General features: G+C 42.7%; 1 protein-coding gene across 1 annotated transcript in view; it reads left to right on the top strand.

The window, feature by feature from the left end:
• The window catches only part of NUFIP1 (nuclear FMR1 interacting protein 1), a 52,636-nt gene extending 48,015 nt beyond the window's left edge, over nt 1-4,621 (top strand). Inside the window, exon 10 of the mRNA XM_067713912.1 lies at nt 1,807-4,621. Coding sequence (XP_067570013.1) covers nt 1,807-1,818 — 12 coding nt within the window. The 3' untranslated portion in view covers nt 1,819-4,621. The remainder of the gene's footprint in view (nt 1-1,806) is intronic.
• The last annotated feature ends 11,901 nt before the right edge of the window (nt 4,622-16,522 follow it).

Raw genomic sequence — 16,522 nt, 5'->3', positions numbered from 1 at the left:
TGAAAACCATTTTATAGGAGTTTCTCAAAACCACTGGTTTCCTGATATCCTCCTTTATCTTGTATTTCTTCCCTGTTGTAAATCTTCAGTTATTTTTATAAATATCATTTCAAGGAATTTGGAGCATATGGAGAGAGTAGTCAATTTTTTTTTTTTTTTTTGTATTTAATTAATTTATTTATTTTTGGCTGTGTTGGGTCTTGTTGCTGTGTGCGGGCGTTCTCTAGTTGCAACGAGGGGGAGTTACCCGCCGCTGTGGTGCGCGGACTTCTCATGGTGGTGGCTTCTCTTGTTGCAGAGCACGGGCTCTAGGTGCACGGGCTTCAGTAGTTGTAGCATGCAGGCTCAGTAGTTGTGGTGCACGGGCTTAGTTGCTCCATGGCATGTGGGATCTTCCCAGACCAGGGCTCGAACCCACATCCCCTGCATTGGCAGGCGGATTCTTAACCACTGCGCCACCAGGGAAGCCCCGATTGTTTTAATCCAGACTTTTAATTGAATCTCTTTATTCATTATAGTCCTCAGTTTTTTGGGTAAACATCTTTGTTTAATTTTTTTTTCTCCTTTTTGTGGCTTTTTTAAAAAGCATTTTATTTTGGAGAATTTCAGCACATGTAAAAGCATATGAAGCGTAAAAAGAGAATAATGTAATGATACCCTTCTTCCCAACCCTCGTGCAGCTTCAGCACTTTATCAGTTTGTTGCCAATCATGTTTTCATTTACACCTCACCCATTCCAACCCACCCTACCCTACCCCACTCCACATGAGATTATTTTGAAGCAAATGCTAAGGCATCTTATTATTTTATCCCTATATATTTTAGCATACATCTCTAGAAGATAGGAACTTAAAAAAAGATACCTATCATTACAAATTAATTCCTTGAGCTCATCAACTGTCCAATCAGAAAAATTAAGTTTTTATAACTTTTTATGATAACATAGTTAAGATCATTCTGTATATTTCATGTTGTGCCTTGTTCTGTATATCAAAAGTGCCATGTTGGAAAACTATATTTTGGACATATTTAAAAGCTCAACCTATTTTTGTATTTACTATCACTAACACCTTCCTCTTTTCCATTAAAAAACAGACATTTAAATTCTCAAGTGGACAACATATCAATATTTTAATTTAAATGTGAAAATGGTGGTGCTCTGTGCAGTAGAGCTCTCCAGTGCTGCTGGGTGCTAGGTGGTCAGTGAGTCCTGAGGGAGAGGGGAGGGAGGAGAGAGCCCCGCTGATGGAACAGCCCAGGGTGGTTCTTCTTCTGATGGTTTTCTAACGTCCACAGCCCACACCCTGAATTAGCATTTGAAAGTTGCCTTATTCACTTCCTTTGTCCAGCGACTGTTTGCCTCTTTTACAAGGCTGGGAATAAGCCACTTCATTTGTGGTGGAAGCGGAGTTTGGAGGGCAGGCTTGCTCCAGAGCAGTCTCCTGTTAGCATACCTGGAGGCAGCTTGGGAGTGGCTTAGGGAACAGATTATTATTTCTTCCTCAAAACTGGAAGATCAGCTAGGTGGTTTGTGACCACCTAGAGGGGAGGGATAGGGAGGGTGGGAGGGAGGGAGACGCAAGAGGGAGGAGATATGGGAACATATATATATGTGTAACTGATTCACTTTGTTATAAAGCAGAAACTAACACACCATTGTAAAGCAATTATACTCCAATAAAGATGTTAAAAAAAAAAAACTGGAAGAGGAGAACATCAGTAAGTGTGAATAAACGGAGTAATAAAGAAGACAGATACTCAGAATGTACAGAGAAAAGACCCCAAATTGAAATTCTGTTCTTACAGCTGTTGCCATAGACTGTGCCCTGCAGTGCAGTGCATCCTGTGAAACACCAGTTGTGGCTCATGCTTGGAACACTTTCTGGGTCTTATAAAGAGAGCAAGTGTCTTCTATCGATCTTCCGTACCCAGCCGACTTAAACAAGTCTTTGTACACACCCTGGAGAAACTATGATGTCTTCGCTTCAGGACCTTCCGCCCATTGTGTGAAGGTTTCCACATTCCAGTTTCTGGCAGCGTCATCTCTGGTTATTAGCAGCGAATGCCATCGTTCCTGGGTCACGTATTTGCAGTTTAGTGTCTATATGTTGTTCTGATTATTTTTATGTTTTTATTTAATTTGTGAAGCTGAACTATAGGCTTTATTTGGATTCTACTCGTTTTCCAAGAATGTCCTTTTTGATGGTTCAGTCCAGGATACCACGTTGCATTTAGTCGCTGAATCTCTTAGTTATCTTGTTTTTAGTTGTTGTTGTTTTTCAATGTCAAAAGTAATATGCTCATTGTAAAAATTCAAATAATCCAGTAGTATATAAGATAAAAAAGTGAGGTTTGTTCTGCCCTGTTCCCTTCTCATATTCCCCAGAGAACCACTGTTAACTGTTTGGTGTGTATTTCCAGACATTTAAAACACATATAAGTATCTAAATATGCTTGTATAAACTTTGTGTTTAAATGGAAAAATCATAGATAATGCTTTGCAGATTTTTTCACTTGACGGTATGTCACAAACATTTGTGCATGTGTATATAAATATATGCATATATATGCATGTATGTACACGTACGCTTTCACTTTTTAAACCATTCCCCAATGGGGAAATTTGTTTCCAGTTTTTCTCTGAGGTTAATGATACTACCGTGAACACTACTGAATTTACAGTGATACACACTCTGTGTGGATGGGTGTGTGTATGCACCTCTGGATACTTCTGTGGAAAAGAACGTTCAGATCAAAAATCAAATGACCTTTAAAAGGCTTTATCAAATTACATTCTTATTAAAAATGTTTTAAAAAGGATTGAAACTTGAAATAAGAGAAGTGGATTACTTTATGCCCTTTCAGTGTCATACTAGAGCAGTGGTTCTCAAAGTGTGGTCCAGGGACCTCTGGGGGTGTCTAAGACACTTTTGTGGAGGCTATGAAATTGAAACTATTTTCCTAATCCTAAGACATTATTTGCCTTTTTCACTCTCATTTCTTTTATGAAAGTACAGTGGAGATTTCCTAAAGGCTACACAGTGTGTGATGCTGTCATCACTATGTGCTTGGCTATTCTTGTGTTTCCTAGAATTTTCTAAGGTGGTGGGTTGAGGATATGTATATGAGTTTTTACAGATTAACTCAGGTGGTTCTCAGGACTTTTACTGTATTTTTACTAGCTATCTTTGGTTATCCCTGCTATATAGTCTCTGTAACCGCTGTAATTACTGTCATCAATAAGTTGTTATTTTAAATCCCAGAGATTTGCAAAGCTTTAAAATGATGCCACTGAGCTCACTAATATATTTTGTATTGGAAAAATGTTATTTATGTTAATATGTAAATGGTTTATTGTTTTTAAGTGAATTAATATGTTTAAATTTTGTTTTAATTTCTAATGCTATGAATATCAGTAGATACAACTCACATAAATAAAAGCTCTTGGATAATTTTTAAGAGTGTGACAGAGTCCTGAGACATGTTTGGGAAACCACTGTACTAGAGTATTGTCTAACAAACAATGCTAGATGCTGACGTTTAACTGCCACTTTTTTTGGGCTGCGTTGGGTTTTTGTTGCTGCACGTGGGCTTTCTCTAGTTGTGGTGAGCGGGGGCTACTCTTCGTTTTGGTGGCTTCTCTTGTTGCGGAGCACGGGCTCTAGGTGCGCGGGCTTCAGTAGTTGCAGCACACGGGCTCAGTAGTTGTGGTGCACGGGCTTAGTTGCTCCACGGCATGTGGGATCTTCCTGGACCAGGGCTCGAACCCGTGTCCCCTGCATTGGCAGGTGGATTCCTAACCACTGTGCCACCGGGGAAGTCCTAACTGCCACTTTTTGTTTGTGATTGATTATGGCCCAGATTCCGTAAAGCCAGATGTTAACTTGTACATTACTGATAAGCTGCAAGTGATCTCTATTTGATGGAGTGACATGCTATTTTTCTCTAGCAGAAAGGATGTTACAGTTGTTTAGCCTTGTAGGACATTAACCACTTTAGCATCTAACTTTGTGACCTTATTCCCACATTCTTTTCTGGTATCCTCTTTTGTCACCCTTCAGGGTCCTTTGGTAGTAAGTTAAACCTTTGTTTTTACCTGTGCTTTACTGTGTTATGTTTCCAACTTTTTGAAATTTTATTCTTTGACACATACATGGGAATTTACCAGTGTGTTACAAACCTTTTTACTAGTTTTGCTGATACGTGAAATGTGCCAGTATGTAAGACTTAAAGACTTCAAAGTTTAAAAAAAAAAGTAAACATTTCGTCCTAGTTCAGTTGGGGCTTACCATTCAGGTGCGTGAGAAGGATGTGAGACTGTAAGAAGGACTGGGTGGTGTGCAGGCTTCTGTCTCCATACCCCTCATGGCACTGGTTGGGGAGGTACGTGTGCCTTTCCTTGGAACCCTCCTACCCCTAGAGGCGGTCCTCTCACTGCGGTAGTGGAGTGGTCCCCAGTGTTGGGCCTTTCAAATATAACATAGGTTATACTTCGATGACCTTTTTGAGGGACAAGAACATCCAACAAACAGCAGATACAGTAATTTTGTTAGTCTGTCAGGTGAGAGAATGGCTTTTTTTCCCCTGACGTTAGTGAAGCTAAGCCTTTTTTTGGCCATTGTATTCTGTGAATTACCTGTTCTAGTACTTTATTTTCCTGTTGGTTGCTTGTACATTTTCGTTTTGATTTGTACAGACACTTCGTTATGGATCTCAATCTTTTGTTAATATTTCAATCTCTTGCTAGTATTTTAATTTAGGGAAGTTTGATCTATTGCTTTTTCTTTGATGGCTTTGGGGCTTCGTGTCATACAAAAATATATTTTTTTCTTGTAATACATGTTTGTGATATTATATTTTGGTCTTTATTTTCTGTGTAGTATGAGATAGGAATTTGTTACTTAAAAAAAAAATTCCCTATTCTGTAGAACTACAGAGGAGGAACTTAAGACTTTTTTTTTTGCTCTCATCCCTTTAGTCTTACAGTTAAAATGGTTTACCTTCTTGATACTGCCTTCTACGTTTTGTGCTCTACAGAAGGGTTTCTGTTTTTCTTTTCTTTGAAGATGATACTGTATAATAGGAAACAATCTATTATTATTAATTTTACAGTTAGAGATTTCTTTTTAATATCTTCAAAGGCAGAGTTATTTAATCAAGGCTACCTTTTTTCCTTCCTATGCTCTTTTCTCCATTTTCTTAAAACTACTGAAATTTCTTCCTTTTTGTTTTTTGGCTGCATGGCCTGTGGGATCTTAGTTCCCTGACCAGAGATCAAACCCACGTCCCCTGCAGTGGAAGTGCAGAGTCTTAACCACTGGACTGCCAGGGAAGTCCCACTTCTTTGTTTTATTGGAATGGTAGCAGCAGCCAGTTCACAAATTCTGTTTTTACACAATCAGAGATTGCTGACCCTAACCACTGAACTATCTGAAGATAACCAGTACTTGGGGCCTTTTTTTATGTTACAGTAACCACTCATTTTTTTGTCCCTTCTCATGGGACTGTGACCTTCTTATATCTTGAGGGAAGTAAGTCATATATCATTGTCTTGCTTGAGAGTTTCTGAGACATATAAAATTACCTACAGTACACCAGTCAATATTATTTGCAGATGAACTGCATAAATCCCAGGATATGGAAGAATTTTAAGATTCTTGAAAATTCTGTTGCTTGAAAATAAATCTAGGATGACATTTATGGTTTCAGCTCTGGAAATACTTTCTGGTTTTTGTTTTTAGACAATATTGTCTCAATTCTTTCCATATTTATTTTTATGTTTATTTAAAACAATGCCAAATCACTATGATAGAAATCTATTTCCTTGCAGAAGCAGGAAAAAAAAAAAAGCTCTGAATTAGATGCATATTTGTGTTACAAGGCTGGGCACTTTTCTTTTGAATATTTTGGAACTTGGGGACATGTTCAAGAACAGGTTTTTTGGCCACAACTAAAATAACAAGGTTTGAATTTGGTAAGCACTTATTAGATCTCATATGGTTTTTGGTGGATATGATATATGAGACTGTGACAAGGAGACATTCATCAAAATAAGAAATCTCTGAAAGGTACTGTTTTAAAATCAAAGAGCTGAGAAGATAGAAGATTATCAGTCAGATTATATACTGAGGGACTTCCCTCGTGGCACAGTGGTTAAGAATCCGCCTGCCAGTGGAGGGGACACGGGTTCAAGCCCTGGTCCGGGAAGATCCCACATGCTGCGGAGCAGCTAAGCCCGCGCGCCACAACTACTGAGCCTGCGCTCAAGAGCCTGCGAGCCACAACTACTGAGCCCACGGCTGTTACTACTGAAGCCCGTGCGCCTAGAGTCCGTGCTCCTCAACAAGAGAAGCCACCGCAATGAGAAGCCCCTGCACTGCAAAGAAGAGTAGCCCCTGCTCGCCACAACTAGAGAAAGCCTGCGCGCAGCAACGAAGACCCAGAGTAGCCAAAAATAAATAAAATAAATTTATTAAAGAAAAATATTATGTACTGAGTCTGGCTTGTAGAGCTTGTGGTGCTTATTGTCTTTAATTACCTAGGAAAGGAAAAATGGCATTTGAAAATTAATTGCTCACCGTGTCATATACTGTATTACTTTGATGTAGACCAGCGGCTCCCACACCAGGCTGATCATCTGAATACAGGTTCCCACCCTGAGATTCTGATTTTTGTAGATATAGCGGTATAGCCCAGGAATGTTTTAACAAGTTCCTCAGGTGATTAGTATGGTCTGACAGGTTTGGAAACCTCTGATGTAGACCATTGTGTGTGCATTAGAAGCCCCTGCAGGATGTCTTGCTTGTTCAAATACAGATTGCTGGGTCTACCTCCCAAGTTTCTGACTCAAAGGTCTTTGGTGGGTCCTGAGGATTTGCAATTCTATTAAGTTCCCAGGAGCTGCTGCTATTGCTGCTACTGGCTCAGGGACCACACTTTGAGTACTACTGACATAGACAGTCCCCAAGGCTCCCCAGTCCCCGACTGGTCAAGCTCAACAAGGAAACAACAAACTGTATTCTATGGCAAGGTTCTCAGTTTCTGTGGCTCAAGTTTTGCATTTCTTTTTCATGTTCTACTTGGTCATTTTTACCCTTTGTAGTGAGCATTAACTGATGAGCCTCTGTCCCTAAGGAAAGTTTTGAGTGGGAAGAAGATGATGTTTGCTGGCTAGGGTGGCTTGGTAGTGGAATGGAAATAGCCCAGGCATTGTGTAAAGCTGGGCTAAAGTCCCCATTCTTTGACCCTGGTTTTATTGTGACCTTGGGCAGGTCACCTAATCTCTCTGCTCTCCAGCCATAGAGCTCCAGCCATACTTCCTCCTTCCAGGAGGCCTTTACTCCTCTCCCTGCATGGAAAGCTCTTCCCTTTCTTCTAACATCTTGTTATTGCTTGTTTCAGCTTGGACCTCTGCTCAGTCCTCACTTCCTCAGGAAAGCCTTCCCTGACCTCCCCAAGTAGGTGAGGTCCTCCTTTTTTTATACACTCACACCATGTACCTGCCTTCCTCAGCATTGCCAAAGTTGCGGTTTTATATTTACTTGTGTGATCATTTGTCTCTCTTCGCTAGACTGTAAGCTCTGGGACTTAAACTATAAAAAAAAATTATCAGTTTGTGTTTCCTATTGTGTTTGAGCTGCAAATACCGTGCCTGACACATAAGGAGTTGAATGAATGGCAATGAATGGGGTCACGTTATACAGAAAGGCAAAGGCAGGGAGGCATTCCAAAACTGGCTGCTTTCCTGCCTGTGGATTTCTAGAAGACACCCTGTTATTCTTATAATAAGTTCTTTATTTTGCACAAATGTACTCAGTTTTAGTTATTTGCCAGAGCCCTGACAGTACGACTACTATTTATTGTTTGCTTCCTATATAAGTCAGGCATCAGCTATGATCTCACATTTGACATTGATCTAGGAGGTCAAGAATCTTAGTCTACTAATACCTAGGGCATTACCTTCTCCTAAGATTCTAAGAACCAATGTGTACTGTAAAGATATTTATAGATAGAAGATAGATTTCCTTAGCACTATATTAAGGAAAAACAGCAGAAAGCAATTTTATGCTCAAACTAGATCTCTAAGGTGGTCTTTGAGGTTGAGGATGGGTGGTACCAAGGGAGAGTAAGGTAATTTCCAGCTACAGTAGTCCCCTCTTTTCCACTGTTTCACTTTCTGCAGTTTCAGTTACCTGTGGTCAACCACAGTCCAAAAATATTAAATGAAAAGTTCCAGAAATAAATAATTCATAAATTTTAAATTGTGCACTGCTCTGAGTAGCGCTGTGTCATGCTGCCTCACTTTGTCCTGCCCAGGACAAGAATCTCACATCATCACAAGAAGAAGGGTAAGTACAGTACAATAAGATACTTTAAGAGAAAGACCAAATTCACATAAGTTTTATTACAGTTATTGTTATAATTGTTATATTTTATTATTCGTTATTGTTGTTAATCCTCTTACTGTGCCTAATTCATAAATTAAACTTTATCATAGGTATGCATATATAGGAAAAAACATAGTATTTACGGGGTTTTGTACTATCCACGGTTTCAGGTGTCCACTGGGGATCTTGGAACACATCCCCCGTGGATAAGCGGGGACTACTTTACTTGCAAATATGACTGTCCTCTCTATATAGTTAAATCTCATAATGGGTAACATCCAGACAGTGCATTCACTTTACAGGGACAGGATGGTTTACTGGCCAGAACAAGACTTGACTAACAATATTTATATATCCAACTTACTTCTATGTCAGTGAGAAAAGGGATCAATATCCTGTAATTTAGAGAAATCTAGATTCAGAGAGACATAATGGCACTAAATAAGAAAGGGGGACCCTGGCCCAAAGACTCAACTATTCTAGGTCCTGTAGATAGATCTCTGGTGTGGAAATGTAAGCAATTCAATTATCCAACTAACTGTCCTTGCTCTATGTTTATATGCAAGCTTCAGATAAATGTTGGGAGACAGTTCTCCTAGGGTCTCTTGGGTTTCCTTTTTTCTGGACTGTCTTTTCAAGAATCTTTCTATAGCAGTCAGCCTTGAAAATAGATGTTGTCTCTCTAGAGCATAGGGCCGACATGCTCACTGCACATTATAAAAGATTCAGAGACTGATTTGATTTTATTTGCTGACATAGTCAATTCTGAATCTTTCAAACTGAGGACCAGTCCCTGCCCTTGGAGCATGAATTAATAGAGATAAATAAAGACCTCTTGGAAAAGAGCAACCAGCACCTGTGTTCTTTTTTTTTTCTTTTTTTATAAATTTATTTCTTTATTTTTGGCTGCGTTGGGACTTCGTTGCTGCGCGCGGGCTTTCTCTAGCAATGGCGAGCGGGGGCTACTCTTCATTATGGTGCGCGGGCTTCTCATTGCGGTGGCCTCTCGTTGCGGGGCATGGGATCTAGGCATCTGGGCCTCACTAGTTGTGGTTCGTTGGCTCAGTGGTTGTGGCTCACGGGCTTAGTTGCTCCCCGGCATGTGGGATCTTCCCAGGCCAGGGCTCAAACCCGTGTTCCCTGCCTTGGCAGGTGGATTCTTAACCACTGAGCCACCAGGGAAATCCAGCACCTGTGCTCTTAAAGAAGTGTTGATATGAAATCAGGCTGAATGAGTTCCTTTATTGGACTTGTATCAGAGTCCAATCAGGAGACAGAAACCACAGCAGGTGTTTTAATAGGGAACTTAATATAAAGAATTGTTTATATTAGGGAAGAAAAACAGGTATTAGGGAAGAAAAAAGGTAAAGACGGGACACAGGTGTCACAGAGGTAAGAATTATAGGAAATAGTGATCACCCCGAGGCTTGGGGTAACACAAGTAAGAGGCTGGGATTTTCTGAAACTTAGAACCTTGGAGCAGGGCCCGGAGTCAGACCTCTGGGCTGGAGGACATCCTACTTTGTTGGTCCTGGTTCCTCAAAAGCTTAAAGTGGGGGCTTCCCTGGTGGCGCACTGGTTGAGAGTCCACCTGCCGATGCAGGGGACATGGGTTCGTGCCCCGGTCCGGGAAGATCCCACGTGCCGCGGAGCGGCTGGGCCTGTGAGCCATGGCCGCTGAGCCTGCGCGTCCAGAGCCTGTGCTCCGCAACGGGAGAGGCCACAGCAGTGAGAGGCCCGCGTACCAAAAAAAAAAAAAAAAAAGCTTAAAGGGGAGACTGTGGAGCTGGCACTCATACCTCTGGTGAGGGGGTGCTGGTGTCCATGCTAGTGTCTCTGAGCAGGGAGCGGAGGTGTTGCTCATGCTGGTTCTGGAAGTGTTGGAAGGAACTGCTGCCCCTGGAACCATGGTGCGGTCGTGGTCAGGCTCGGGAACTGGAAGGAAACAGCTTCATAGTCTCCCTCGAGTGCCCCCTATTGACAGAACCAAACAGGGAGCCAGCTGGTGAAGGGAGCACAGCTACAGACTGATGGCCCAGCATCATAGAGCACAGGAGGCAAATAACCAGTACAGGATTTTTTGCCGTACGCGGGCCTCTCACTGTTGTGGCCTCACCCATTGCGGGGCACAGGCTCAGCGGCCATGGCTCACGGGCCCAGCCGCTCCGTGGCATGTGGGATCTTCCCGGACCGGGGCACGAACCCGTGTCCCCTGCATCGGTAGGCAGACTCTCAACCACTGCGCCACCAGGGAAGCCCCAGCGCAGGATTTTTAAAAGCCTGTTGGACTAGAGGTTAGGAGGCAGGAGGAGGGAATTCGTTTCCTGGGGGCAACTGGGCAATTGTCCGAGGAGTCTCCAGCATTATCTTGAACTTAATATCTTTCTTTAGGTCAGGGAAGGGAGTAGCCAAGGACAGCTGACTTGGAAATCCTGTATTATTACTTGGTAGCATGGGCAATTACCTGGCCTATTTTGTGGGCTACATTAGGTGGAGGCAGGAAAAAACATATTCATGTGATCCAGGGAGACAGGCTCACTGGCAACTTTATTAGATTACATATGATTTTATGGGCTTGTCATAGAGCTTGTGCAAATTCCCATGTCTGACCCACACCCTGATAATGACTGATATCTTTTAAGAGATAGAACACCGCAGAGGTTTGGTTTTATCTCACCCATAACTTGTGGTCCACGTGACTTCATTTTATATGAGCTGATTTATAAAATGGGAAGTGGGACTTCCCTGGTAGCCCAGTGGGTAAGACTCCATGCTCCCAGTGCAGGGGGCCCAGGTTCGATCCCTGGTTGGGGAACTAGATCCCACACGCATGCTGCAACTAAGAGTCTGCATGCCGCACCTAAAGATCCCATGGGCCACAACTAAGACTGGGTGCAACCTAAATAAATAAATATTTTTAAAAAACCCCAACAACTGTGAAGCATGATGCAAATGAGAAGTGCTATTTATTATTTGCATCCTTTCTGGTCCTTAACTGAGTTCCAGGGAAGTGATGGGTTTCTGTTTCCAAGGGAGGATTTCAGAGAAGATAAAGAGAACAGGGAACAAAAGGTCAGAACTTACAAAATTAACAGAGTAGTTTTATACTTTTAAGATTTGGTGTTTACAAATAATAGCTCTCCTGACTGTTCTTTTAGAAGCCAGAATTTGGACCCAGGTAAATTGGACAAGTATCTCAATAGAAAACACTAGTTCATGAATTGTGGCTGTTTTAAAATAGCAGTGACCATGTAGGTATTTGAAAGTTTTATGATAGACATTTTTCCAGAATCCATTTATTTATTTTACATCTTTATTGGAGTATAATTGCTTTACAATGGTGTGTTAGTCTCTGCTTTATAACAGTGAATCAGTTATACACATACATATGTTCCCATATCTCCTCCCTCTTGCGTCTCCCTCCCACCCTCCCTATCCCACCCCTCCAGGCAGTCACAAAGCACCGAGCTGATCTCCCTGTGCTATGTGGCTGCTTCCCACTAGCTATCTGTTTTACGTTTGGTAGTGTATATATGTCCATGCCACTCTCTCACTTCGTCCCAGCTTACCCTTCCCCCTCCCCATGTCTTCAAGTCCATTCTCTTCATCTGTGTCTTTATTCCTGTCCTGCCACTAGGTTCATCAGAGCCAGTTTTTTTTTTAGATTCCATATATATGTGTTAGCATAAGGTATTTGTTTTTCTCTTTCTGACTTACTTCACTCTGCATAAAGAATCCATTTATTTTAATTGAATGAAATTTATTAATAGTCTGGTACCAGGAATTGGACAAAACGTCACCCCATACCAGGCTTTCATGGTGGATAACTGTAAGTTCTAAGGTGTTGCAGGAATTGATCTGGATCTAGGTAAACAGCACTGTTGTATGAGATGCTGTTACATCAGCTTTTTTTTGTTTGTTTTACATCAGCTTTTATTATACTTAACCAGTGTATTTTGTTCGGATTGTGAATGTGGAAAGCCTATTTCATTCTAATTATTGCATGTGACTTTTAGTTTAATAGTTATCATAAGTAAGAATTTAATCGGTATCGGGGTAAATATGTATATGTAATAACTTTACTACTCAAACAGTGGGGAAACTTTTTTTTCCAAAAATAGAGGATGCACATGTTTCTGAAATGCCTTTACTATGTTTCTAAATTTAAAAAGAAGGAGGGCCGGGGAGAGAAAGACACCACCTGGGGTCAAGCAGGTTACCTGGAACTCTTCTGACCAGTTGACTGGAATTGCTCTCTGCTTTCCTAAAGCATAGCTTGGGTCACCAAGCATCAGAACCATTTACTAAGCACCTCTCTGCTGTGGCACTATTCTGGGCCCTGGACAGTCTTGGGAGACGAACAAGGTCACTGCTATTTATGTTAATACCGTACAATAAGTATGTGTGCCTGTCAATAAATAAATGACCTGTGAACACTGCAGAGAGAGAAGGGGACCTGGTGCATTCTGGGGAGGCCCTTCATCAGAGGCTGCCCTGGGGGTGATGGCAAAGTGGTTTGGAGTGCAAAGGACAGCCTTGATCAAACAGGCAAGGTAGGAGGGATGTTTCAGAAAGGACGAAGGGAAGAGCCCCTGTTGCTGGGCCACGTGTGGGGAGCCCAGTCCGGCGAGAGGAAGGAAGGAGTGAGGAGAAGCTGGATTATGTGCCTCGGCCTGAAGAGAAGCTTCACAACTATGGGACACAGCTAACCCTCTTGGGAATGAGAGACTGAGTGTGCAAATGGACGGTGGCCAGGCCACAGATGAACACAGAACTCTGACCCGCAGCCTGAAGCAGCCTGCCCGAGAAACCCACCTGTGGTCTACGCTTAAACTACCCAGGAAGCCAGCCAGGCTTGTAGGGAGTCAGTCTGCTATCTCTAGTAACAACCCAGGAGGCTAAATAGCTTCTGAAGCAATCAGCCCACATGACCGGGACTTGATTAATAACTGACAGCTGCCCTATTTCGTCTCCACGCCCAACAAAGAACCAATCAGAGAAAGCCAAATATTCACCCCTCCACAATCACATACGATGCTCTGCCTCTAGTCAGCCTGACTCCAGCTTCCCCAGGCCAACAGCTTCAATCAGGGCAGACCTCCTGCAGCTGTCCGGTGCCTATGAAACTTTCCCACTTCCCTGCCTGCCTTTGAGTCTCTGCCCAAGTGCTCGTGACAGTGGCTGACTTCTTTGCTATAGCAAGCTCTGAACAAAGAGCTTTTGTTTTTCTCATTTGCTTGGTCTTCATTTATTCCACAGGAGAATTGCTGCTGCTGGTTCTGATTTGTCTGCTGTATAGCTTCCCCCTTGCATTTCTGTTTCTACTTTAACGAGCACTGTTTGGCCTTTGCTCAGAATTTTGCCCAGAGAAATATCAGAAGAAGATAGATTCACAGCAATGCCGATGGGTATCTGCTTTTTGAGGGTCACTAGGAAATGGTGTTGAGTGTTTCCTTTTAGGTAGAGTGGAAAGAACAGGGGCTTCAGTGGAACAGGCAGTGGGTGGGAGAGAGTGCTGTCCTGATGTAGTCTGAATAGCTTTTTAATTTTAAGGGGACATTGCTAAGGGGATATTCAGCTCTTCTTGGATCAGTCATTAGTAGTTGACTTACCCTGCACTCAGGAAGTATTACAGCCTAGGCCTCTTTATAAAAGTTTTATTATCCTGAGAATGGCTCGGGAAGAAAGATATTATTATTGTTCAACAGTATCTAATTGTTGGGAACTGTCTATCAGCTGCTTGGAAGTTAATGTTCTGCTGACTGCCCCCTCCAAAAATCACGTTTTCTTAAAGGTTTGGGACAATACTTAGTTCAGCTGCTTTCTAATTTGCTGAGTCTTGGCCATTACATCTAATGGGAAATCATAATATACTGACTGTAAGATAAATTCCCCAGTTTGTTTTTGATTTTTTTTTTTTTACAACTCTAACATGTGCATTGCTAAAAGCTATGGTCCCAGCCTTCAGATGTTTGAGTCAAAGCTGCCTCTCTTCTTGGCAACAGTAAGTTAACTGGCAACACAGGTTCTGTGAACAGCGAGTGGTATTACTCTGAGGCTGATGAGAAATCTTTTTGCCTTCCTTATGCCCTATCATCACAGAAGTATTTTATGTGCCGTGGTTGTGGAGCCAGCTATGATTACGGCCTGGACAAATGAAGTGGGAAATTCAAATTCGATGTGGAATCCTGATCTGCAACATCCAGGTTCCCCGGGTTGCATGCGAAGGCTTCTCTGTTGCCCCAGCCTGACTCTGCAGCATTACCTTCCTCTAGGAACCCCCATTCCAGGCACGCTGGTCTGTGCAGTACCCCTACCACATGTCTTGTATGTACCTGCTTCCAGAGTTTTGCTCCTGTTACCTCACAACTGGGCTCTCCCCACCACCTACACTTACCAAAGGTTCCTCATTTTTTTTTTTTTTTTTTTTTTTTTTTGCGGTACCCAGGCCTCTCACTGTTGTGGCCTCTCCCGTTGCGGAGCACAGGCTCCGGACGCGCAGGCTCAGCGGCCATGGCTCACGGGCCCAGCCGCTCCGCGGCATGTGGGATCCTCCGGGTCACGAACCCGTGTCGCCTGCATGGGCAGGCGGACTCTCAACCACTGCGCCACCAGGGAAGCCCCCTCCTCATTTTTAAAAGCCCAGCTCACACCCTACCTCCTCCTTGACATTTCTGTGATTGCCCTTATCAGAAGTGACCTTTTTCCTCTTAATTCTTACAGCGGTTGCTGTCCATATCACTCAGAGTGCCCTTCAGTGCAGTCCTCTGTCTTCATTCGTTCATTTGGCCGACAGATATTTACTGAATGCCCACACTAAATTCCAAGTTTTGTTCAAGGCAGGGGAGACAGCCGTGAACAAAACAGCAGAAATGTTTTCTGGTAGGAAAGACAGATAACGAGCAAGGCAAATACGTAAAGTACATAGTAAATCAAGTGTCACTAAGTGCTGAGGAGAAAATGTAAATCCGGAAAAGGCAGGTTACTGAAATTTCAGCTGGGTGGACAGAGAAGGTGCCGTTGAGATGATAATTTCTAAAGGACCTGAAGGAGGTGAGGGAGCAAGCCATGAACATGTTCCCTCCATCTGGAAAGCTCTTCCCTCCCCACTCAGTGCAGAGGCCCTGAGGTGGGAGCATATCTAGAGGATTTGAAGAATGACAGGAGAGAGGTGTGGCTGGAGCCCAGTGCACTGGGGTAGGGGTACAATTAGTGGGATGGGGTAGGGCCTTGTAGATCATCGTTGGGACTTGTGCTTTTATTCTGTGTGAGACGGGAGGTGTTTTGAAGAGTTAAGGGACGTGATCTGATTTGTTTTTAAAGAATCTCTCTAGCTGTAGTGTTGAGAACGAGCTCTGCGGGATGGGAGAGCTTGTCAGCATTTCAGTCATCCAGGTGAGAGATGATAGTGACCAGGGCCAGAGCAATGGGGAGAAGTGATCAAGTTCTTTATGTAGTTTCATGATAGAGCCAGTTGGGTTTCCTGAGGGATTGGGTGTAGAATGAGAGAGAAAATGGAATCAAGGGTGATTCCAGGATTTTTGATGGGAGCAACCAGAGAATGTTTCGGCCATTAATGGAAATGGGAAGACTGCAGAAGTTGCAGAAGTTGCTGGTTTGGGGGAACGGAAGTGGTGGACTCTCTGGGGCTCAGTTTTAAACACGTTAAGTTTGAGATGCTCAGTAGACATCCGTGTGTAGATATCAAGTAGGCGGTAGCTTCAGAAGGGCAGAATGTCTTAAGCCTCATGAATCTTCGTGCCTTGTTTGTTGATTCCGTGAACCAGGTAATCAACAGTGAACAATAATTCTGAATAGAGGTTGGGGGAGAAGTTACGAGATTTCTAACCCTAGACTGTGAGAGAGGGAAAACATTACTTTTGGATAACAATGAAGAAAGCGGTATTTCTGAAAATGGCTAGATGATGAGGAAGAAGGGACCAGGGGTACACCTCTGTCAGCATCTATGAAGTCTTAAATCACGAAATGTTTATTTTCATTGGTTTAGGAAGAGCCCCAAACATCTTCACTCTCTGCTGAATATTCCATCTGGCCTCAGAATGCATTGTTGCTGATGGCATTATCATTATTATTATTATCAGTGACCGTCCCCTATTTTATGCAATATGTATAAT

The sequence above is a fragment of the Pseudorca crassidens genome, chromosome 18 (genome assembly GCF_039906515.1).
Source record: "Pseudorca crassidens isolate mPseCra1 chromosome 18, mPseCra1.hap1, whole genome shotgun sequence".
Lineage (NCBI taxonomy): Eukaryota > Metazoa > Chordata > Mammalia > Artiodactyla > Delphinidae > Pseudorca > Pseudorca crassidens.
This window is presented reverse-complemented; position numbering and strand designations above follow the sequence as displayed.